We start from the raw sequence: 24,519 nt of genomic DNA, 5'->3' as shown, positions 1-24,519 counted from the left end.
ATTACTGCAACACTGCCGAGTCACTTTGTCTTCTTTTTCCCCTGCAGGGTTACCTCCACACCGGTTCAATCACGAAATAGCTTTAATGTTATATAAATCTGAAACATGTTATTAGCCCAAAAGCCTGATCTGCTCGGTGTACATTTTTTTTCCATGAGTAGTCCCGATGGTTCACCTGCATTAACGAGGCCCATTTCAAATATGAAACAATATAAATTGACAGGACAATCGTTTCATCCTTCAATACTGTAACACGAATGATCAAATATTGCACGTCAGGTGACCAATCATAGGCGTAACCTTATGTCACATGCAACTACTAGTTGTCACGTGATCCAGAGACGCGTGTTGTGGCTGAAAAAATGGCGTCTGTTTCGGAACTGTACGATGTTGGCTGGGAAGGTAAGGTAAAGCAACATTTTCATTATTTGATAATATAGAGATTTTTTTGGTTTTCATTTCGCAAGACGGCCATTGAGATCAACGACTCAAGTGACATTATATCAATGTGGGAAGTCGTTCGTTGCTCGCTTTAGCATCGCAATCCTTTAAACGACGTATTCAGTTAAACTATCCATTTCACTCGAATATTTATATGATCAGTGGTTTCATTCGTGTCAAAGATACAAGTAAAGGGTAAAATGGCTTCAGCCCTGTGCAATGTGTGATTTTGGCACCTCAATATTTAGCCATAGCTGCAGGTTCGTGACCGTTACCATGAAGACACATTACTTTTTTTGCCTCCTCGTACTCTCATGACAAACGTGTGAATGGAATGCAAGTATGAATGTTCTGCAAACATTCACAGTTAAAATACAGAGCAGCACCGTCACATAAACTATTACCGTTTAAAAGGTTTGCTCGCCTATTTCTGCGTTTTACTACTTAAATTGTGCATGCCTCGTGCATATTTGTTCCCAATTTAAAAGTCTCGCCGAGTTCAATGTGTTTCATGTGTGCAGAGATGCGTGACAAGTTGCGAAAATGGAGAGAGGATAACTGCAGAAACAGTGAACAAATAGTGGATGTTGGTGAAGAGCTCATCGGTGAACATTCAGCTAAACTGGGTGATGACAGTAAGTGCTCTCTTGTAAATTAACTGCGTTTTGGAAGCAGACTCGCGCAATCGGATGAATCCTAATAAATTCGATTCAGTTGTGCATTGTCAAATGAACATTGAATGAAAGAATGTGAATGAGGGAGATCCAGAAACCTCCAAGTATGCGGTCAGTTGGTACAGTACAAGGGTGTCAGTATAATTGATTTGAACTATATTAACACACGCTTACACATACCTTGACTTATTAATAGGAATATTGATAATATGATAAGTATATGGTTCGTTATGCATACTGTCTCAGCATGAAAGAGTTCTTGCAACTCTATTCAGCCATCATTGGCTCATTGTGAAACCCTTCCTGATGCATAATTTTAACCCGGGTATTGGCTTGGAATTCTGATTTAGCCTGCTTATTAAGATTTAAACAACCATGTCATGGATTCAACCGAATTCTATTGGAGTTGGGACAATATTATGTCAAACATAATTTAAAACAGAACACATAGTTTTGCCCATTAACCATTCATCCATTTTCTAATCTGCTTATCCCCATGGGAGTCATGGGCATGCTGGAGTCTATCGAATTCGAAGCCATCATTAGGCAGTAGGCAAGGTACACCCATAACCGTTTGCCAGCCAATTACATACATGGCACATAAAAATGAACAACCATTCACACTCACAGTCATCACTAGGGACAATTTCGAGTGTTCTTATAGTGCATGTATTTGAAATGTGGGAGGAGACCTGAGAACATGGAGAAAACCCACGGATCCACGGAGGAGAACATGTAAACTCCACTTAGGAAGGCCGCAGCCGGAATAAAACCCTGCACTTCTGCACTGAGAAACCTTACCAGTTGGAGACCGTGCCACCCTGTTTTACAAATCATGTCAAACCTATATTTAATTCAATAAATAACAAAGATCCAAAGATTGCAAATCATAGTTTTCTGTTTTTATTTCTGTTCAATACAATGTCCCGATGACGGCACAATAATCTAGTACAGGGGTTCTTAATTTTGTTGGAGGCACCGAACCCCACTAGTTTCATATGCTCATTTACCGAACCCATCTTCTAATAAATATGCCTACTAACTGCAGTCTAGACTGAGGGGTGGACCTCTGTGGCGGAGGATGCACCGAACCCCTGAGACCGACTCACAGAACCCCGAGCGTTCGATCAAACCCCGGTTAAGAACCACTGATCTAGTAGTTTATGCGTCAACTTCACAGTGCAGAGGTCGCAAGTTTAAGTCCTGCTTTGGTCTCCCAGTGTGTTACATGTTCTCCCCGGGCATGCGTGGGTTTTCTCCAGGTAATTCGGTTTCCTCCCTCGTTCCTAATTTATGCATGGCAGGCTGATTGAACAGTCCAAATTGTCCCTAAGTGTGAGAGCGGATGGTTCTTTGTCTTTGTGTGCCCTGCAGTTGTCTGGCAATTAGCTTTGAGTGTCCCCTGCCTCCTCCCTGCAGGCACCTGGGATAGGCTCTCGGTCTACCTCCCCCCGATCCCCTGCAACCCTTGTCAGGATAAAGCGGTCTGAAGAATGAATGAATCCCCAATGTAAATAATTTTGTATATACGGTTACAGCATTGACTGCCAGTTCTCTCTTACGGCTGAAGGCAGAGGGCAGCTATCTTCAGTTGCTCTGTTCCTGACAGCCTCTGTAAATGTTTTTGCTGTTCAATTACTAATTTCTAATGCCCATTGCTAAAGGAATAAACAATCTAAAAACAAACCTTTTTATCTGGAAGGAAAAAAAAACCTGCTGCATCCTTATATCTCTATCAAACGCAATAATCTGAGGGCCTTGCAAATAAGTCAAAACCCAGCCTGGGTTTGCCCCAGTGACAATTGTTAGGATAATAATTGAGTTAAGATTATAATTGATTTCAAAAACATTTGTTTGTGACACTCCTAATCAAAATGCCATGTTTTTTTTCCATGGATCATCTTAAATTATAGTTGAAAGAATAGTTTATTTATGACAGTTGTATTTCAAAGTTTTCATTGGAGTACACTTTATGCTTTATTTTTATACCAATTCATATTGGCGTATTTGTACTTGTACTTGTGCACCAATCTGTTAAATGTGGGGAAGACATCTTTCAAAGACATTTGTGATCTCTTGATTTCCATCCAAATCTCCTGGTTAAAATATGTGAAACCTTTTTGTATGGCAGTCTTATTTATGTATGTGTTTGTTTTTGTAAACTGCATAATTCACTTTTTTAAAGCACTGTCATGTTGCACCAAGTGGGAAACCGGTTAGTGTTTTAACACACCGTCTTTATTTTGGCCCTCTTCTTTCCAGTATGGATTATTTATGAGCAGGTGATGATTGCAGCGTTGGACTGCAGTCGAGATGACTTGGCTCTGGTAAGATTTTAGGATATCCCTTCCACAACCAAGCAATTCAAAAGCTCTCAGTATCCTCATCATAGCTACTTGTAGCATCATTTTTGACAAATGTGTCAATGCTATTTTTATATGGCCAAATAGTATTTGTCGTGCACAAAAAAAGTCATGAGGAGAGTGATACCTCCATGTAAAATGCTCTTCTGTTTACATGACAATGTGGCAAAGCACCTCCCACCCCAATTGAAAGTAACCATTCAGCTTTTTGATGGGAATATTTTTTTTAATAAAAAACATCTTGTAATTTAATACATGTGATCACTATTCAAAATGGTCATTTTGTGCAACGCAAGATGCCATATCACTTCTGTCCAATGATGGGCGCGTTCTAACACCACAATTTCGAAATTTAAATTTCTGTAACTGTACATTTTTAATTGTCCTATGTATTTTACAATATCAGAATCAGAAACATCTTTATTGCCAAGTATGTAGAACACACAAGGAATTTGTCTGCGGTAGAACACGCTGCACTGGTATCATCAACAAAAAAATTGCAAAGAGGCACTGTAAAGTTCTATTTGGGTTACTGTTTATTTTTAAGAGATTGGAGACATTGGAATACATCTCATCTCATCTCATTTTCCGTACCGCTTATTCCTCATTAGGGTCGCGGGGGTTGCTGGAGCCTATCTCAGCTGTCTTCGGGCACGAAGCGGGGGACACCCTGAATTGGTTGCCAACCAATCGCAGGGCACACAAAGACATACAACAGTCACTCGCACACTCACACCTAGGGACAATTTGGAGTGGTCAATCTGCCTGCCATGCATGTTTTTGGAGTGTGGGAGGAAACCAGAGGACCCGGAGAAAACCCACGCGGGTCCGGGGAGAACATTCAAACTCCACACAGGGAGGCCGGACCGGGACGCGAACCGGCGACCTCTGCACTGTGAAGCCGGTGTGCTAACCACTCGACTACCGGGCTGCCCATTGGAATTCATGTAGTACCCAATTTTCATTTTTCACATCCTGGCCGACAATTTTGATAGAAGCTTACACGACCTATGAACTTGATATCACACTCAAAATCTTATTTGAAGAAATGTTGAGATTAAACTGGCGATGAAGCTATTTGACGTAACCAAATGATCTTCGGAACCACCTGTAGTTCAAGGCATACAAGAAATATGCTCATCTAAGTTCCTGACTAACTTGTTTTAGTTTTTGTCATGATACGTCTCTTCAATTGAATTAAATAGTCTTCCTGCAATTGACTCGGAAATAGTTCAGGCAGGCAAACAGTTTAGTGTGTCTCTTGCCTACTGCCTGAAGGCAGCTGGGATAGGCTCCAGCGACCCTAGTGAGGATAAAGCCGTTCGGAAAAATGAATGAATGCTGAAACCCTGTTATGATTTTTACTGTTTAAGCAAACAGTTACAAGGAATGGCAACCTCACCCCAGTGGGCACCCTGGTTAAAAAATAAATCCCAATATATATTTTCAGTGGTTTGGCTTGTACAGTGCCTTATGAAAGCAAAATAGGTCAAAATCTCAAAATTGCACATTTTTTTCTCGAGTGCGCATGAATGGAGCATAAAATAGTTTAGATACAGCCAACTATAATTCGTGTCTCTTGTCTGCCCACATCCTTGTAGACCTGTCTACAGGAACTGAGGAAGCAGTTTCCAGATAGCCACAGAGTGAAGCGATTATCGGGCATGAGGCTGGAAGCTTTGGAAAGGTAAGCGTGAAGCACCAAAATGTGGAGCAGGAACAGGGGAGAAAACATCACTTTTTTATATTGTCCTTAAGGAGGCTTGAAATGAGAAACCGTTTACAGAATTTGAAACAATAGACTGAGTCTGTATATGTTCAGAGGTTTGAGGGTTGGGTGTATTTATGTTGGATCACTCGACATTCATTTACTGAATTGGGTAACATGGCGAAAGCTTTGACTTTGGATAGCCCTGTATAGCCTTTGAGTCGGACTTCGGGATTCCCGGGAAGGAAGTGGTTAGTCTCACTGTTATTCTTGGGGTCCCTCAATTTCTGTTTTTGTCTTTCCCGTCCCGTTTTGGTGCTGGTATAAATAAGTATGCCTTGGCCCAGTAATTGTTTAGGTCACCTCATGTGTTTCCCCTTCTCTCAGCGGTTTATTTTATTCACAAAATATAAAAACTTATTCTTCAGGATTTTGTAGTAATGTCAACACCATAGTTAATTGATAGAAGTAATGGTACACTTAAAGAAAACTTCTAACAATAATTCCAAAACACCCCTCCAACCCACCAAATCAGCGGCTTGTATCGTTTTGCCATCTGAAATCTTCCCAAGTGTGGCTGAGTAAGAAAGTGAGGGTGACAGAGGCAGCCATTCTCGATCTGTGGCTGTTCAGTGCTAATGGAAACCAGAGTTACCTCTGACTTCTGTAGTATGTGCGCAAAGACACAGTCTGATCACTGCTTCCTGTCTTTAACAGCAAGTGTGATTTGAAAACATCATTCACCTGCTCATTATGTGTCTGATGGAAGTTTGGTATAGTACACATGTATAATTTGATATTTAAAACTGATAAACTTTGCTCTGAAGCAGTCATGTTGACTTCGGTCACCAGTTTTGTGCACCTAAATTCTCATGAAGTCTGGTGTTATTGGTCCACACAGACAACCGAATCAACTACTTGGCTGCAGATCGAAGCACATTTTATGCAGCAATATGATACTGTTTAAAGGTGAATCAAACTGGATGCAATCAAACAAACAGAATTTGAAACAGAAGGCTTTGTTTGGATTGAATTCATGACTCATTGTGAAATGATACAAGCCTTGTAAATTTGGCCGTTCACCCAGCAACCTACACTTAGATGCGTTTATTCCATCCTTAAGATCACACCACTGATTACTGAATATCCTTACTGCAATCAGAAACATTCATGCTGTATACAGAAACTTGATTCTTTCAAACTCCAATTTCCCCACCACCTAATTTTACAAATTTCGAAATGTATTGCATGAAACCTGAGATTTTCTTTTCTCTCTGAAGGTATGATGAGGCCAACAAGCACTATGATGCGATTCTTCAAGACGACCCCACAAATACAGTAAGACAATGATTGGCAACTTCATGTAACATGAGCGAGCATTGGTGTTGTTGGTGTGGAAAATTATCCAGTTTCACTTAATTGAATGACATATGTCTTTGTTCATATCTGTTTATCTCTCTCACACACTTCTTTCTTTCTTTCTTTCTTTCTTTCTTTCTTTCTTTCTTTCTTTCTTTCTTTCTTTCTTTCTTTCTTTCTTTCTTTCTTTCTTTCTTTCTTTCTTTCTTTCTTTCTCTCAGTGAGTGAGGATCTGAGGGAACAAAAGGGAATAGAAATTTGAAGAAGGTCAGATAGGTATGGGGCGGCAAGGTTATGGATAGCTTTAAATGTATAAAGAAGAATTTTAAAGTTGATTCTATATTTCACCGGGAGCCGTTTTGAGGTGGACAGGGACAATTCCTGAGGACAGCGAGGCGTGAATAATGGCTGAAATGAATGGAAGGAGACATGGCAAGCAGGATTTGACCAGAACTGGTGGGACGGGATCTAATTGACAGGAATAATTCTCTTATTTAGTTATGAGCTTCGAGATTGTACAGGGATGAGGGAGATCAAAACAAGATAAGAGATGAGAGGGGGCAGGAAGGTTGGGGGAGGGGGGGTACAGAGGATCCAAGATGTTGGTGGATTTTGTTGACTTTTTCAGAAAAGAATAAGAGAGAATTGCAGGTGTCAGAGGAATGGAAGTGTGGGGGGAGAGAAACGGGGTTGAATCATTCTGTTATAAAGAGAAAAGAGAGCCTGAGTATTTCCAGTATTTGAGTCAATGAGTCCAGAGTCATATTGTGATTTCGCTTTTGCTTGAGAGATACTGTTCTTGTAGAAAGAAAGTTGAGTGGTGTACATATATTTGTGAACAGTGAATCTGGTTCTCCGATAAAGTGTTTCAAGCTGGTGTGATTTCTATTTCATGGAGCAGAGTTGAGCGTTGAACCAGAGTGCAATTACAAGGCGCACAGAGGCGAACAACCATCCATGCTCACATTCACAACTGAGGGCAATTTTAAGTGTTCCATTAACCTGCCATGCATGTTATTAGAATGTAGGCGGAACCCAATGAGTAAAAAAAAAACACGCATACATTGGGGAATGTGCAAACTCCATAAAGGAAGGCCAGAATTGAAGACAACACCTCTGCACCATGACGCAGACGGGCTAACCAGGGAAATGCTGGACTGCCATATAGTCCACTATGATTGTTTTGTTCTAAACAATGCAACAGCTCTTTAATTGTAGCCTTAAAATTTTAAGTTAAACCAAAAATGATCAGTATAGCCAATCACACTCAGTCTATCAGTATTCACAGCTAAAAACCCTGATCGGAACACTCATGTCATTTAGTAAACCAGCTTGGGGCAGGGGCTATTGGAAGCAATTTCTTCTGCAGGTTCACGAGTCAGCTGATGATGAGCCTAAGGAATGATGGAAAATTGGTAACCACAAGGAAGACTTGCAATGAATGCCAGCATGCAAAGCAGAGATTGGAAAGTGAGCTATTGTAATTACATGCTGTGAAGTAGATGTGGTACCCATTAACCAAAATAGTTGAATCAACAAAAATTGCCCAAGGTTTTTTGTTTCTTTTTACCAAGACATTTTTAAAATCTCCTCCGTTGTATTGATTTTCACTGAACACCGCTAGCGTAACAACAGAAACAACATTTTTACTTTGATACCGTAGTTTCATGAAATACCTTGACGTTGGTACTGAAATGAGGGATTTTGCTGGGGGGGTGGTTGGGATTTAGGTGGAGAAATGCAGGGTAAAATAGTACTGTATTTTCCGGTGTAAAAGGCACACTGGATGCCATCATTTATCGTTATTGTTATTGTTGTTGTTGTTGTTGTTATTGTTATTGTTATTGTTATTGTTATTGTTATCGGTCTGTGTAAGCTCTCAGTCGTACAGGAGTGGTCCATCGATGAGAAGGTTTCTTCAGCCGTCATCTGTACAAAAGTGAACGTTATTGTTATCGTTATTATTGTTATTTTTATTGTTATTATTATTTTTTTTCTACATTCAGGAGGCCTGTAGTTAGTGACAATAAAATTTCCCCGGCCGCGCGCGCACACACACACACACACACACGTACACGCACACATACACACACATGCACTTACACTTCTTCCTCCTCCCCCCTGCACTCAGCTCCCTTGCAGGCAGTGGGTGAGCAGTAGTGGTAGTAGTTGCGGTTTATTAGGTCATTTGGAGGGCGAGGCAAACCAGAAGATACTCCTAAAAATGTCTGCTCAACGAGTTGAGAGAGGCAAACAAGTTTGTGACAGGTGTGACACTTCCAAGTGACTTTGGTTCACAGAGAATTTTGACATGTGAAAATTATGTGGGAGAAAACACACCTATCAAACAGCTCTCTAGCTGAGTTGACTTTTAATTGAAGCCAATGCAATTTTTTTTTGTTTAGCATTAACCAAATCAAATTCACTCTGACAAAGGAATCCCCCATTCTATTTTAAATCTTACACAGACATATCCACCAAATTGGTGCCATTGGTGTCACCATTTATTTGCATTTTTTTGGAAGTGTCACCCTCTTGAATATGTATTGTTTAAAATTACCATTGAATAAGTGTCAATGCCATTGCTTATTTCCTGTATTCCATGTATTTAATGCCAAAAACCCACAGTCGAGGATGGACCAAATCACATTTTGAATTCTCCAATATTTGTAATCATTTCATTGGGCTGTGTTAGTGCCCGTGGCATTGGCAACTTTCACATGTGTGAAGGCACCATTAATTACAAAATATTTTAAAACAACATATGATGCGTTCCGAGCAACTTCTTTTTCAGGAACGTACCAGCGTACTTCAGCAAGTCAATGCCAAGTCACATTTACATTTTTGAACAGCTTGTCTTTGCATTGAAAGCGGTCAAGTACTTAGTCGAGGTGTTTGCCCGCAGTTCAGAGTCCTGTCTCATACTGAAAATATGTTGCACATTATGAGATGCGTAATCTGACAACAGAGCCACCCACCCCCGACTCTTGAGCAACAAAATAATATCTCTAACAAAACTGGTTACAAATTACACCTAGAACAATTCAATAAACACTGACATTAATTCCCTAATGCTTATTAGATGTTGAAAGTCGATGATACAGTGATATCCCTACCTGAGCATTCAGTAAATATTTACAAAAATAAACTAGTCCGATATGTCGATTTGACCTACCTTGTGTTGCAGTGTATTCAATTTAAAGGACAACCGACGTCTCCGGACAAGTTGTGTCCATAATTTGTAAAATGGCTTTAAATGACTTCTACTAAGCATATTTTACAAAGATTCCACCGCATATAGCTATATTTTACGTTTTAAGAGTCGCGCTGAATACTTGAAGACCGGAAGTCTTGTTTTTGAGTTGGTGACGAGTCCGTCCGTACGTGACGTCACTAAAGGACCTTAAAAAAGACGCATTATAGCGGTCCTTCCATCACGTCAATGTATTTTGCTGTACCTGTTTGGTCTGGGGACCTCGTGTTGCACCCAAAAGCCGCTAGAAGGCCAGAAGAGGGCGTCCAAGAGCCATATAAGGAATTTATCAGCCTGTGTAAATGGAGGTCGCCATTTTGTGAGATTTACCCCCAATGTTGCCTCAAAATGGCACAAATAAATTCTTTAATCGATTGCAAACATGTATGCTTTCCTCTTCAGAACTATTTGAATCATATTCATAACTGGATGTGTAACAAGAAAGCATATTCTCCGAATCTGAAGCAATTGTTCTGATTCACTAGCAATGCTAGACGTCTTGGCGTGACGTCACGAACTGGGGGCGGGACTTTGAAAATGTCCAATTCGCAGCTCAATTTTTTTTGCAGATTTTGGACACTTTGAGTCATTTTTATTGGTGTTTTGCATTTCACTAAAATATCATACTGCGTGTTTTGGGTATTTTAGATGCTATAAAACGTTTTTCTGATGTCAGTTAAAAACAAAAAAGTGACGTCGGTTGTCCTTTAATGTCCATTGAAAAAGAGTTTGAACATATTTATATTATGTTTTCATTTTTCAAACACCATCCAACTTTATTGAAAGTGAGGCTTGTACAAACAGTGAAAACTGAAATCGGGTTGGAACTGCGATGCCCTTGTGGGTTATGTCTTCTCGCTTAATAAGTGGATCCCTGACATGGCTCACACATCGCTCCCAATGCCTTTGGCAATGAGTGAAGCAGAGAAAGTGCCACTCAATCAAGTGGCAGTCCATAAATAAAGCTGTGGCCGGGCATGGCTTTGAATGGAACAGTAGCTTATTATCATTTTTTTTTTTCACTCACGACCAAAATGGTGGAAAGTCAGAGCAGTGGAAGTAATAATTTAGATTGATGAGAATTTTATCCACCTAAAAGTCAATTAAACAAGAAAACGAAGCGGAAATCATTTTTCAACTGATGTAAATTAGACAGGCAAAGTTATAAATGCATGATGTGCCAGTAGGAAGGCAGGCATTTGGGTTTAGGATAGTGCGCCATTTTCCTCCCAAATGGTTTTGTGATGACTCACCACTATCTTAGCCTGTGAGCTCATTTATTGGATACTGCCGCTTCCAGTATCTCCTCTAATGTTTTGGTTGGCTTCTTCATTTTAAGACTCAATTATTGGAATAAATAGCTTTTAAAACGGTACTCTGTTGTTTCGGCTATTCCCGTTTGTCTTCATGACTGTTGTTATGATTCACTCAATTGGCCGTTTTGAGACAGATACTATATGTTGTTGTGCAAATATACATGTATTCGGAACACACAAAATACATCACAGTTACATTCTCTGAGACAAACACTGAGCTAAATCTTATTTATGTTCTACCCTTCAGGCAGCAAGAAAACGCAAGATTTCTATTTTGAAGGCCCAGGGAAAGAGCCTCGAAGCCATCCGGGAGCTCAATGAGTATTTGGAGCAGTAAGTCTCTCTAACCCAGGGGTGTCAAAGTCATTTTTTTTTGCTGCGGGCCACATTGTAGTTATGGTTTCCTCTCGTAGGCCGTTATGAATTTGGGGAAGCCATTAGAATGTTTAATCCCCTCCACATATTATATATACATCGCACAACAAATTAATGAATAACTAGTTTTCAAATCTGAAGTCAAGAATAATGACTGATATTGTGGTTTACATCCAAAAATATGAAATTTTGGTTCGGATTTTAGCAAGCATCATGGAATTTCAGAAGTTTGATTTGCTTTTGCGGGCCGAAACAAATAATGTGGCGGGCTGGATTTGGCCCCTGGGCCTTGACTTTGACACCTGTGCTCTAACCCATCACAACCACTTTTAACACCTTTCCATATCAGTCTGTCGATATATTGAGATTTAGAAATGCAGTATCTGGGTTTTATGTGCATTTTTTTTATTGTTTATCATGTACAGTTGGAAATATGTGTGCATTTATAGTTGTTATGTACATTTAAATTAAGAGTGCCAAACTAATTTTTTTGTCCCTTCCCATATTGTTTTAATGGTTTATCTCTGAAGGTCGTTATGACTTTTGAACCAATAAAAACAATGTATGATCCCTTTTATGATCTCTCTAACATTTCATCATGACTTAAATTAAGTTTGCTATTATAAGGCGGAGTTTATTATGGTTTATTATGGTATTTTATTTATTATGGATTCCTTAATACTTGACAGTGTTATTTAAAATAAACTCTTCAAGATGCACCCATATTTTTTCACACAACACGGGACTTTTCATGATAGCAAATGTTATCTTAAATGTAAACACCAATGCACACAACAAATGTTTAAGTGAACTCTTTATTTTAATTCCAATAGTGCATAAGTATGAGCATACTCATTGTACTAAGTTCATCCTGTCTACTTGATATCTAATATTAAGCAGATTCTTTACTTACAGACAGTGTAGGTGTTCAATTAGCTGACATGTTTCGAAGGCGGAAGTAGTCGCCGAAACATGTCAGCTAATTGAACACCTACACTGTCTGTAAGTAAAGAATCTGCTTGATATATGAGCATACTGTTACTAGAAAGAAAAAAAAAACGGAAAGAATTTGAGAAATTTTAAAATCACCATGAACTTTTACTCACATACATCTATTACATGCATAATGTCTTTTACTGTGCTTCCTCCATCTTCCATATTTGTTACTTTTATCCTGTTTTCAAGTGTTAAAGGACAACGACGTCTCCGGACAAGTTGTGTCCATAGTTTGTAAAATGGCTTCAAATGACTGAGCGAATTTTACAAAGATTCCACCGCTTATAGCTATATTTTATGTTTTAAGACTGAGGCGCTGAATATTCTACTAATACTAATATAGTTTTTGAGTTGCTGACAAGTCCGTATGTGACGTCACTGAAGGAACGCCCCTGACCGAAAAAAGGACACATTGTAGCAGTCCTTCCATCACGTCAATATATTTTGCTGTACTTGTTTGGTCTGAAAACGTCATGTTTCACCAAAAAGAGCCAGAAGAGGGCCACCAAGCTCCATGTAAGGAATTTATCAGTCTGTGGAAACGGGCTGATTAATTCCTCACACGGAGCTTGGTCGCCCCCCAATGTTGCCTCAAAATGGCAAGGAATAAATTCTTTCATCAATTGCAAACATGTATGCTTTCCTCTTCAGAACTATTTGAATCATATTCATAACTAGATGTGTAACAAGAAAGCATATTCTCCGAATCTGAAGCCATTGTTTTGATTCCCCAGCAATGCAATATGTCTTGGCGTGACGTCACGAACTGGGGGCGGGACTTTCTGAAAATGCCCAATTCACAGCTCAATTTTTTGCAGATTTTGGACACTAAGTCATTTTTATTAGTGTTTTGCATTTGAATAAAAATATACTTCGTGTTTTGGGTATTTTAGATGCTATAAAACGTTTTTCTGATGAAGTTAGGAAACAAAAAAGTGACGTTGGTTGTCCTTTAAAGATTTAATTTGTAAACTCCTTGTGAAGAACCTTGGTCTTCAAAGGTCTGTTTTGTAACCGTTTTATACCAAGGAATGCAACGTTTGTGCTGTGTCTGGAACTGCTCATGAAATTTCTAACCATGTGCTAACAAGAACAAATACTTTCTGTACTACTGCGCATGTGTAAACTACTTTGGTGGTTGCTGTTGCCGTTTCATAGCTCAGAAGTAGGGGTCGCTGTGACAGGCTAAGATTGGATTTGACTTTTGCGATAGGCTTGTTTTCGTTGGACTGGGAACCCCGACAATGGCGAGAAGCAACTCGCACACGGTGGTTCAGAAGCGGAACAATCCCAAAAGGATTACGGGATGTGTGTGGTTGGGCCGAGCACTGAAGACAAATTCCAGGGTAATACAAAGTACAAATACAAGTTGAAAGCGTCCCGTTTTCGTACCCGCTGTCCTGAAGAAGGAAGCGGGGAGGCCTAGCTGTCAATCCAAACGTGACAATATCGGGCAAGTAGGATGTTTATATGCCGGAGCAGCATTGCACAAAATGACAATATAAAATTACTGTTTCGTAACAAACGCGGACGACAATTTTCTCCAAGCATGACAGCACAGCAATCAGGGGGACGGAGGGTGTCCGCCGAGGTGGAGTGGGTGGGATCGCCGTGACGCAAATGCCGCGTCGGGCTCACGGTCGGCGCCGCTGCCTCTTTGAGACAGGTGACCTCTTCTGACTTCTCCGTTAGCAGGGAGAGCGATTTTTGGACAGCTGTTTTTTTTTTGACAGCTCGCATGCGTGGGAAGCCTTGCGGATTTGTGTCAGTAGAAAAAAAGCCTGTGCGCCGACACACTAATAAAGATCGATAATACGAAATATAAAATGATTAAGATTACACTAAGAGTTATAAGATTTATAAGTGAACTGTCAACATTTTGGTATATCATAGTATTCAATAGAAAATGTTGCTTAAAAACAACAGATTGACATCGTATACTATCCTGTCGTATAGGAGATGCCAGCTTGTCAGTAGTTATGATCACGTGATCCACGCATCAGCCATTTTGAATGCTTTTCGATTTACGGCCGTTTGACTTACGACGGTTTTGTCGGAACAGAATCCGGTCGTAACTCAGATGTTCTCACTTTTTAGCTGTTCATTTCCTGTTTCGGCTTGTGTTGGCCATTTTGATTGGATGATCCTGACTTAGATGCCGTTGATGTCGAAATAAGTAAACAACCCCTTTTGAATAAGCGGACGAGTAAAAAAATCAGGTTGAATGGACTGAAGGATTCGCTTCTGTGTAGAGAACAGGTTCTAATTTGATAGATTCTTATTTGCAATGAAACAATACCATCGATGAAATAGTTGAATGTCAGTGGCACTATAACAAGCCCCATGCTAACGTTAGCAACAATATACTTCTGCGAGAGGCAGCAGAAAGCAAGCGTGCAAGCTAATAAGCAGTGTGCAGGCTAGCTAGAAATAACCTTGCGGATGCGCCCGACAAGTTGACTTTTATTCCGATAGTTTGGCATGATTTTTACCAATCATGAGGAACAGAAAACCATTCATACAAATGGTGAGTATCATCACAGTTATTTCAAATTATACATTCTGACATTTTTTTTGAAATCACGTTAATATATACAGTGGGGCCTCAGTTTACGAACACCTTGCCTTACGAAATTTTCGGTTTACGAACGTTAAATTTATGAAAATTAAACCTTGGCATAAGCACTACTTTTCGGGATACACAAGGAATGCCGCCCCACCACGGCTGGCGGAGTAATCTTCGGCAGAAGTACACCAAAGCACACGACCGAACAGCGCCCCAGCCAGCCTACCTTTCCACACCCCCTTTCTCTGAATGCACACGTCGATCTTCAAGGATTCATAACAGATACTTTTGCTGTTATGGAACCGAAAAAGACCCCACCACAGGCTCGTGTTCAGCCAAAGAAGACACAAAACAAAATGACAGTCGAGGAGAAGAAGGAGATCAATGAGAAACACGTCCGAGGTGTGTGTTTGTCTGATTTAGCGGCTTAGCGGATATGCTAAGTCCACTATTGATGAAAAGGTTTCTTCAGCCGTCATCTGTACTTTTTTGAAGGTGTCGGATGTTTCGCTTCTTATCCAAGATGCTTCTTCAGCGAGCTAAAGTCTTACTAGTAGTATCGGCCCTTGAAAGCAGCATGGAAGAATTTGTGTCCCACATGCATCCTTGAGAGGGACTTTGAAGGATTTGATCCTCATTACTCTGTTGTTTTGGGCTACATTGTTTCCATTGGACAGAACATGTGACTCGAAGTGGATGCAGATGACATCGAGGAGCTTGTTGCATACCATAATGAGGTCCTCAACACAGAGGATTTGATTTGCCTTCAAGAGGACAAGCAGAAGCAAGTCATTCAGGAGTCATCATCTGAGGGTGAGGAGGAGGACCTTACAAGTCAGAAAGCAACAGGTGTCAATTAAGAGCCATCAACGACCTTTACAAATGTAAATAAAGTGACTTTATTATACATTGCAGTGTATTTCTTTCATTACAATACAATAGCACATTTATTATACATAGAATAAGGTATATTGTGTGTAGTTTTAAGGCTTATTTAGTTGAAATTTTAATGGTTTCCTATGGGAAAATCATTTTTGGCATACACAGTTTTAGCTTTACACACTCCATCTGGGAATACACACACACACACACATATATATATATATATATATATATATATATATATATATATATACACACACAAACTTAATTGGTTCCCTGAGTGTGTAAGGCGAAAAGTGTGTATGTAGTGTGTTATATCGATACTATTTCTATGCACGCACAGAGAAAATTACATGCAAACAGGGTCGGATATATCGATAGTCCCGGTTATATCGATATTTTTTCGGACTCCCTTGAATATCGATATAACGAGACTTTACTGTATATGTGTATAAAGTCTCGTTATATCGATATTCTCGGGAGTCCGAAAAAATATAGATATAACCGGGACTATCGATATATCCGATCCTGCGCGCATGTAATTTTCTCCTTGCGTTCATGGAAATAGTATCGTTATAAGCGGTACTATCGATATAACCAATATCGATATAACGAGACTTTACTGGTCTAAATGTATACAGTAAAGTCAGTATATGTATATATATATATATATATATATATATATATATATATATATATATATATATATATATATATATATATATATATGATATATATATATATATATATATGTATATATGTATATATATATATATATATATATATATATATATATATATATATATATATACTGAGACTTTACTGTATGTATATTTATGCAGTAAAGTCTCATTATATCGATATTCTCGGGAGTCGGAAAAAATATCGATATAACCGGACTATCGATATATCCGATCCTGCGGCATGTAAATTTTCTCCTTGCGTTCATAGAAATAGTATCGTAATAAGCAGTACTATCGATATAACGAGACTTTACTGTGTATATATATATATATATGTAATGTCATTCTCATCCCTGAATAATAATCTACATTTGTTGTATAGTAGAATAACACTGTTTGAAATATGGGATGTTCATAAAATGTTGAATGACTCTATAATTGTGTTTGTTGTCACGACCAGCACTTAAAAACTAGGAATTTAAAAGCAATGGTAAAAAATGTTTACTCCTCTGCGAACTGTTTTTTTGTGTCGCAGGTTTGTTGGTGATCAAGAAGCATGGCATGAATTGTCAGAACTTTACATAAATGAACATGAGTAAGTACATTTGTATTTTACTGCAAATTGGATGATTGATATGCACGAGTACTTGTAATTCAATTGAAAAGCCAATACAAACTATTATCACATGAGCCCATATGGTTGTTTTGGGCGACACTGCCCCACTTTACCATTATGTGAGAACGTCTGTGTAAGCTCTCAGAAGAGCTGTGAGAAGTATCAGGTTTCTTCTTATCCATGCATTGTGAGCATTACAGTTTAGAATTTTTGGATCTTGTATCTGATGTGGGCCACTTTTGGATATGAATATAAATCTAATTCAACCCGTCATTCAACACGTCTGTATTGTGACCACATTCAACCCATACGTCATCAAAAGTACATTATGCGCTCTGTGAGGGTGAGACATCACAAAACTGGACGGAGCAGCTCCAGTCCGACCTTGCTTGCACGTTGAATTCTCAGGGCATTTGTGAGTTTAGAAAAACAATCGAAATCCTTTGAGGAACACACAAAATGTTCTCCGAACAGAACCACTAGTAGAGCTGCCGACCACTCGAAAAGAAACAATGTGTTTAGGGGCAGGATTGCGGCTGTGCCTAAACCTTTTCTCTATTGACAATTGGGTTGCTTGAAAAATCAAAATGTATGTTTCTTAAAACACGGCGACTGTGGAGAATTCCTTTTGGTGATTCACATTTCAAGCTCACTTTTGCCACTTTTGCGTCTTCGATGCTGTTGCTTCACTTAAAATGCTGAATACAGCATCGCTGCCCATCTGAGTCGTTTATTTTGTATTGGAAATAAGCTACTGCTGCTCTTAAATGTTTGAACAATATGCATGGGAAAGATGTGTGAGGATAAGCAGATGAGAAAACGGATGGATGGATTATACTTTGTCAGAAAGCATTGTTTAGAAATTTGAGGTATCACAAATGCAAAAAGTCAAGACAACTTTATTGTCAAATATGCTATGACATACAGCACACCTGACATTTCTTTCCTCTCAACCACAGTGCAAACATGTCGTGAAAGACACTGAATGTTTTGAAACATTTACAGTATACAGTTGTCATTTTTATTTTGCTATGCTTATATCTTCTTCTCTATCCTTACACCCCCACCCCATCCCCTTTCAAATTACCGCTGTGGACTGCACATTTTCCCATTGTGGGACAAATAAAGGGTTTCTAATTCTGATTCTGAAATGCAGGGAGAAAGTTGAGCTGCCGCGGGTAGCTATGCAACCATCATTTTTTTTATTTAGCACTCTAATAACATCTTCAGCTGTCATAAAGCACCAAAGAACAATTACTTAAAAATAAGTGTAAATTAATTAACAAAATAACACAAAACGTAAGACACGGGTGTTCATGAAATCTTAACTACTTTTCCTGCATGCACTTTAGTTTGAATCAGTTATGGATGAAAGAGGAGAGAATGGAAGTCTCCTATCACCAGTGTATCAGAGACATCATAATAAAAATGTGCACACATATGAAACAAGCTTAGCTTGAAACCAAATGAGAAGTGGTGGCGTCAATTGACTTAAAAAGTGATTGTCTCACATCTACTGTCCCATGTAAATTGGCTTCAATTCCAAGGGATGAATCCCAGTTCCACATTCCCATCAGCGCTCTGCTCTGTGGATTATTTCTTCTTATCGTCGGCTCCACAAGTCACCCGTCCATCCAGCTGCAGACTTTACAACAGCATTGACATTTCAGCTGAACAAAATTGGTCTGTGAAATATGTTGCCCATGTCAGGTGCAAAAACACAAGCTCCCCGGGGCTTCCCAACGGCTACGATCAAATGACGGCAACATTCATCCCTATTAAAATTAGTGCAGGCACACACGTGCTGCTGAGAAAGGGCAACCACCAAGCACCTTTCACAAAAATATTTTTCTCAATTTTTTTTATTGAAAATGAAGAAAAAACTTTTCAATGTTCGAATGTTTTTCCCTAAAGAATGGTAAAAGGTTTATGTATTTTTCCCCAATGAAAGAAGGGTGTTAAAGATTTCTTTTGATTGGGTTCTATTATATAGCTAGAGAACCCAATATTATGTCGGCCTTCAAAAATGAACCTAAATAGTCGAAAATGTCAAGCACCGCCTCTCTCAATTCGAGAAAACAGGCTAGCTTAAGATGAGTTAAACAAGAAAGTTCTTGTTTTTGACTTTGGACCTCACTTATGACAACTGCATTCGCTGGTAAGGCTACATTTAGACCAGTGAGCTGTCTATGGGAGAAAGGCAATACATTTTGAATCTGAGAAAAAGGAAAATTGATCAGAGCTGTACAAACATTGGCCATAGCCAATACATTTTTTGGAATGTCCCGAAAAATTAAGTACTCTTGTACTGAGCAACCGACAGCGAGCAGTTCGGCCAAGGCTATCAACAGCATTCAATGACAGAAACATTGTGATTGCTATGAAGAAACATCCAAAGACAATAGTCAATGACATCATTCCCCATCTCCACAGGGCAGGGGTGGAGGTATCACTTCACTGTTTTAAGGAGAGTTTGAGAGAAGAACTATACAGGCCACAGTATAAAGTTGAAAACCGACCATCAGAAAAAAAAAAAGTCAAGGCCATGTTGGGTTTTGCCAAGAGGAGATGAGTCACAGAGGTTTTGGGACATACTTTTATGGACTGATTAACAAAACTGATAGACGAGGAAGTTGTAGCACAAGTGAAGATCTGCTCATGACTCAAAAACATATGAGTCCGCGTGGCCACTTTCACAAGAGTCTAACTCGTCTTTTTAATTGGTGAAATAACTCATGGTGATAGCAGCATAACAAATTCCAAATTCCAGACATGCCAGCGTTCACCCAACCCGGAAGAATTACGACCAATCAAACCAGACATGTAAAATTAACAAAGCTTGCTTTTTTCAGTCTGACACCTTTTTTCCCTCTTTTTTAAAAGACATACAGTAGGTAGTGCAACACATTACTTCTGATATGTTGAAGTCTTCATTTGTTGTTTGTTGTTTTTTCTGTATTTTTCTCCCTCCCTTGTCAAAAAAGTTTCTGATGACAATTTCTCTCTGCATTTGATCATTTCTTCAAGCTAGAGAAGTCGTCATTTGAAATAAGTCTTCATAAGTTTGACTGTGCGTGTGCTTGCACACACTGGCACATTGATGTCTTGGTTGTTCTGGTATGAATGAAGGCAGCGTCAGAAGGAATGTGCAGCAAGTACTTATTGAGGATTTCCGGCTTTTATAGGGGAGGCTTTATTGCTGTGGCAGCCAAAGGCAATTCAGGGATGAGCAGATTATCTTGTGATTTATCCAAACACTTCTAATTTCACTCACATCCCTTACCAAATGTGTCAGTTCATTTTTCTTTGTTTTCTTTATTGTAAGGGTGAAAACTCCTGATTAACCCTTCTCCTATTCTGGAGAGTATGGCTTGACCATCACTTTTCCCCCTAGACGGGGGGGAGAAAGTGGCGAGCAATTGAGAAAACTTGCTGTGAAATTCTCAGGATAATGTGGTGGCACATACTTTTCCTCAGGTGAAAAAATAAATAAATAAAATACAATACCAAAAACAAAGCTAATGGAGATGCACGGAGAAGAGAGAAACTCTTCTTGGCAAATGCCCCTGAACGTAAAAGCATCCAAAGCTAGTTTCAATGTTGAAGTGTTCAAACAAAAAGTGAGTGAAAAGTATTTTGTTTTTTTATCCATTATGAATTGAATGCAACACATTTCGAAGATTTGATGATGTATGTGGAATCTTATTTTTGAATTTTCATATGCTGGACATGAATAGATATTAGTGAACTCATTTTTCCAACTTTTCAGAATGAATTGGATTCGTGATTATTTTGGCAGTATTTCCAAGTGTGTTAGCTTCCAAAAAATGTAAACTTTTTATTGTTCATGTTGTGGCTATTGACGTATGGTTCAGAGCAGTCGTGCATAAGTAGCTTGGTGATGGTGGGGTGACATGACTTGGAGAGAAATGAAAAGGGGTAAGAGTCTGGCCCTGTTACAAGATTCTTGTTGGGTCTAATGGAACAGACTATCTTGGAAGCCAGAGCCACTGCACAAGCACATCTGAAAGTCTTTATGGGGAGGAAGTGGTAATTGTAAGCAGCCCCCAACTTTTTGAGCCCTCTGATCTCCTTTTTTGTGAAAGACCCCACCCCCAGTTTATTTCTTTCATTCTCTGTTCCCACCTTCCTTTCCCCTTCTATGCAGTTAATCTTTCAGCCAGTTTCTATGACTTTAAATAGCTGTTGTGGCAGTTGAAAATGGGTGCTATACCCAATAACTTATTTTACACTATAATGTATATCATGAACATCTTGGTTTGTCACAATATATTTTTCCCTTTTTTTACGCTAAATGTGTCCTTAGAGGGGAAATGGCTAAGTTCAAATACAATGGTACCTCGGTTCTCGAACGCCTCACAGTTCGAACAAATCGGTGTTCGAACAAAATATTCGAGGTATTCTTGCTTCGCCGTTCGAACAGGGGCTGAGCGGCGCACGGGTGTATCGCTCTCTCTGTGACCAACTGTTGTCGCTAGCGGACGTGCTGTGTTTTGCTCTAGCGTTTAATATAGGTGTACGAAAAGTTTTAGCCCCTAATCATGCCTCCAAAGAAAGTAAGTGCTGCTTAAAGTGACAAAAGAAAAGTAGTGCCTACAACTATTGCATTTAAGAAAGAAATAATTGCAAAATATGAAGGAGGTGTGCGAGTGTCTGATCTGGTGAGGGAATACAGCATGGCAAAATCTACGATCAGTACGATATTAAAGAATAAGGAGGCTGTGAAATCTAGTGATGTGACTGTGGGGGTGAGAGCAAGTGTCATTGGATAGATATTTGAAGAGAAAAGAACATCCTGTAGCCAAGTCATCCGTAGCTGTCACGTTCCGAGCGAGAGTGATGGCAGCTGACTCGTCGGAACGTAGTGGAATGTTTGGGATCCCAAAACAGACACGGACGAACCAAGCAGGATGTTTATTCACAAATAAAACACAGCGAGTAAGAAGGCAGGGGGTGATCTGACCCGCTTACTACGCCAAAAAGCAAATGGCACACGAGGGTGCAAAATTACGCAATCCCGGAAGATGACATAAATTTACGGGACGCGGGGAAAATACCTCGGACCGGATACACTCGCGCATCGAAGGAAGAGTCCAGGTACGGTGGCGAGGTGAGTCAATCATCTCACATTGGCGAGGTAATCGCGAACCGTATAAATGCCCCATGTCCGTGATTAGAGAATTGACAGCAGGTGGAGAACGGCCGGGAGAGGCAGCCACCCGCTGTCAACTCGCAAGTGACAGGAGCAAACGGATGGTTTCGGTGTTCGAAAAAATCGCTTTTCGAACAGGGTCCTGGAACGAATTATGGTCGAGAACCGAGGTACCACTGTATACTGTTTTGCATACCGCCCATGGATGACAGTCACTGAGAAAAAAAAAGTGCTACGTCGCTTTTGTGGTGGTGAAGATACCTTGCTCAAACGCACTTTGACAAAAGCCAGCGAGGAAACTTGAACCTCTCTGACTAGTTGTTGTTTTGAGAATCCTGTCCTTTGTGGCATGCCATTTTACAGTGAGTTTATTTGAATGGGATTCCAAAGCCATCTCAGAATAACGCGATCACGAAAGAAGAATGCAATAGGGATAATAATGATCAGATGAATTTCCCTCAACTAATTAGATTTAACGTTTCATTCTTGGTCTGCAAACGTGTAGGGCCATCATATTTCAGAATTTTTTTGGGGGGGGGTGTAAGACACATTTCCTTAGCACATAAAGGTTTTCTTAGGCGAGACAACGCGGCTATTCAAATTTTTGACCAAATATGGGCTTATCTGGAAAATAGGTTACATGTTTAACATGTTTCTTGTGTTTTTTTTTACATATTTCTATGTATTTATCAACGATCCACTCCTCACATCCAAAACGAAAGGGTTTGATAAAACAATAAAACGACATTTAATTATTTTTTCCCAACGAAAAAGCTCTCAAATATAAACTGTGTTTCAAGGACAGCAAAAAGGAAAAAAAACTGAAAAAGAAACCAACATATAGGCAGAATCTCATTTTGGAAATGCTTTCACAAAAATAAATGCGCTCAAAATTGAAAATTGTAATATTATTGAAATATTTTGTCCTGCATATCCTTGTAAATCTGCAAAAAATAATTAGGCCTACTCCTGTAGTAGAGCACAGTACCCACCGTACGTGTAATTGCGCCATGTCTGCCATCTAGTTGTGTTTTGTGATAGGAAGTTCAGTTGTCCAAAGGACTTCATATCGCAAAAGTGGAAAGTCTTAGACTGTCCAAGTCGCTCATTTGGTCCTTGACACGATAACATTTTTCTTTGTCGTCAGAATGTGACAAAATGTGGGAACGTTCAAGGGGTATGAATACTTTTTCAAGCTATCTATATATAAACAGGTTTATTTTGATCGTTCATCCCTGATTCATTGCTTCTACGGGCGTTGATGGCAGAGGATGGTTAAATCATCAGGAAGCCAGGTGTTGAACAGAAAGTTGGTTTAATCTTGAAGAAGAAGAGAGCGGAGACATCGCAGTGTCGGCCAAGGAGGAGGCATGGAGAGGAGAGAGAGAGACGAACTCCAATGGGAGAGCATTTATACGGCACACAATGTGTGACGCGATAGGATGTGACGTAATGTAGATGCGACATCATGTAAAGGAAGGCAGGATATGACGTATCAGGAAGTCCAAAACGTAAACAAAGATTAAAAAGCGATGTTTAAAGATGTTTGTATAGCGAATTACCCCAACATGTCCCCCCTGACGAACATATCTAACATTGGTGGAGGTGAACAGAAAGAAGAAAGAGAAAAGAAAATCACAAAATAGAACAATCACAATGGAAACAATCTCAAATTAGTCATGTCATTCGCTACAACAGTCAAATCTTCATGGCATCCTGGATGGTGATTACCAGGACGACGAGGAGGAACGAAATTGTTTGTAGCATTTGTCGCAAGCAGGCCCCAGGGTGTGATACAAATGAGCTGGTGACTGGGAAAAGGTGTGTGATCTGTCGATGCGGCTCCAGTGACGTGCATCGGGAATCTTCTTGACGAACGATGTCCTCGCGAATCCAGATGAAGCTTGTGGCTGCGAAGACGGCTAGCAGCTCCGCAACCGGTCTATCCCACGTTGGTGTGGTCCACGTCATTCCCTTCAGACCGCAGCTCCGTCCTGTGGAAGACAAAAGAAGACTTGTGCCAGGTCACATGTCGAAAGGATGGTTTCATTTTACACATCACACTTTCTTGCCGTTTCTTTCCCTATCAAAGTCTGTCTCATCGTTTAGGCTCT

General features: G+C 39.7%; 1 protein-coding gene across 2 annotated transcripts in view; it reads left to right on the top strand.

Annotated features, from left to right (window-relative positions):
* Positions 1-328: 328 nt before the first annotated feature.
* The window catches only part of emc2 (ER membrane protein complex subunit 2), a 47,995-nt gene continuing 23,804 nt past the window's right edge, over positions 329-24,519 (top strand). Inside the window, exons 1-7 of one of the 2 annotated variants that reach the window (XM_088998188.1) lie at positions 329-402; positions 963-1,076; positions 3,378-3,442; positions 5,080-5,165; positions 6,467-6,524; positions 11,362-11,447; positions 17,152-17,211. In XM_088998188.1, coding sequence (XP_088854314.1) covers positions 363-402; positions 963-1,076; positions 3,378-3,442; positions 5,080-5,165; positions 6,467-6,524; positions 11,362-11,447; positions 17,152-17,211 — 509 coding nt within the window. In that variant the 5' untranslated portion in view covers positions 329-362. Of the gene's footprint in view, positions 408-962; positions 1,077-3,377; positions 3,443-5,079; positions 5,166-6,466; positions 6,525-11,361; positions 11,448-17,151; positions 17,212-24,519 lie in introns of both variants that reach the window. The other variant, XM_088998190.1, reaches the window with a different exon arrangement.

The sequence above is a fragment of the Hippocampus bargibanti genome, linkage group LG06 (genome assembly GCF_051943395.1).
Source record: "Hippocampus bargibanti isolate YZ-2025 linkage group LG06, ASM5194339v1, whole genome shotgun sequence".
Lineage (NCBI taxonomy): Eukaryota > Metazoa > Chordata > Actinopteri > Syngnathiformes > Syngnathidae > Hippocampus > Hippocampus bargibanti.
This window is presented reverse-complemented; position numbering and strand designations above follow the sequence as displayed.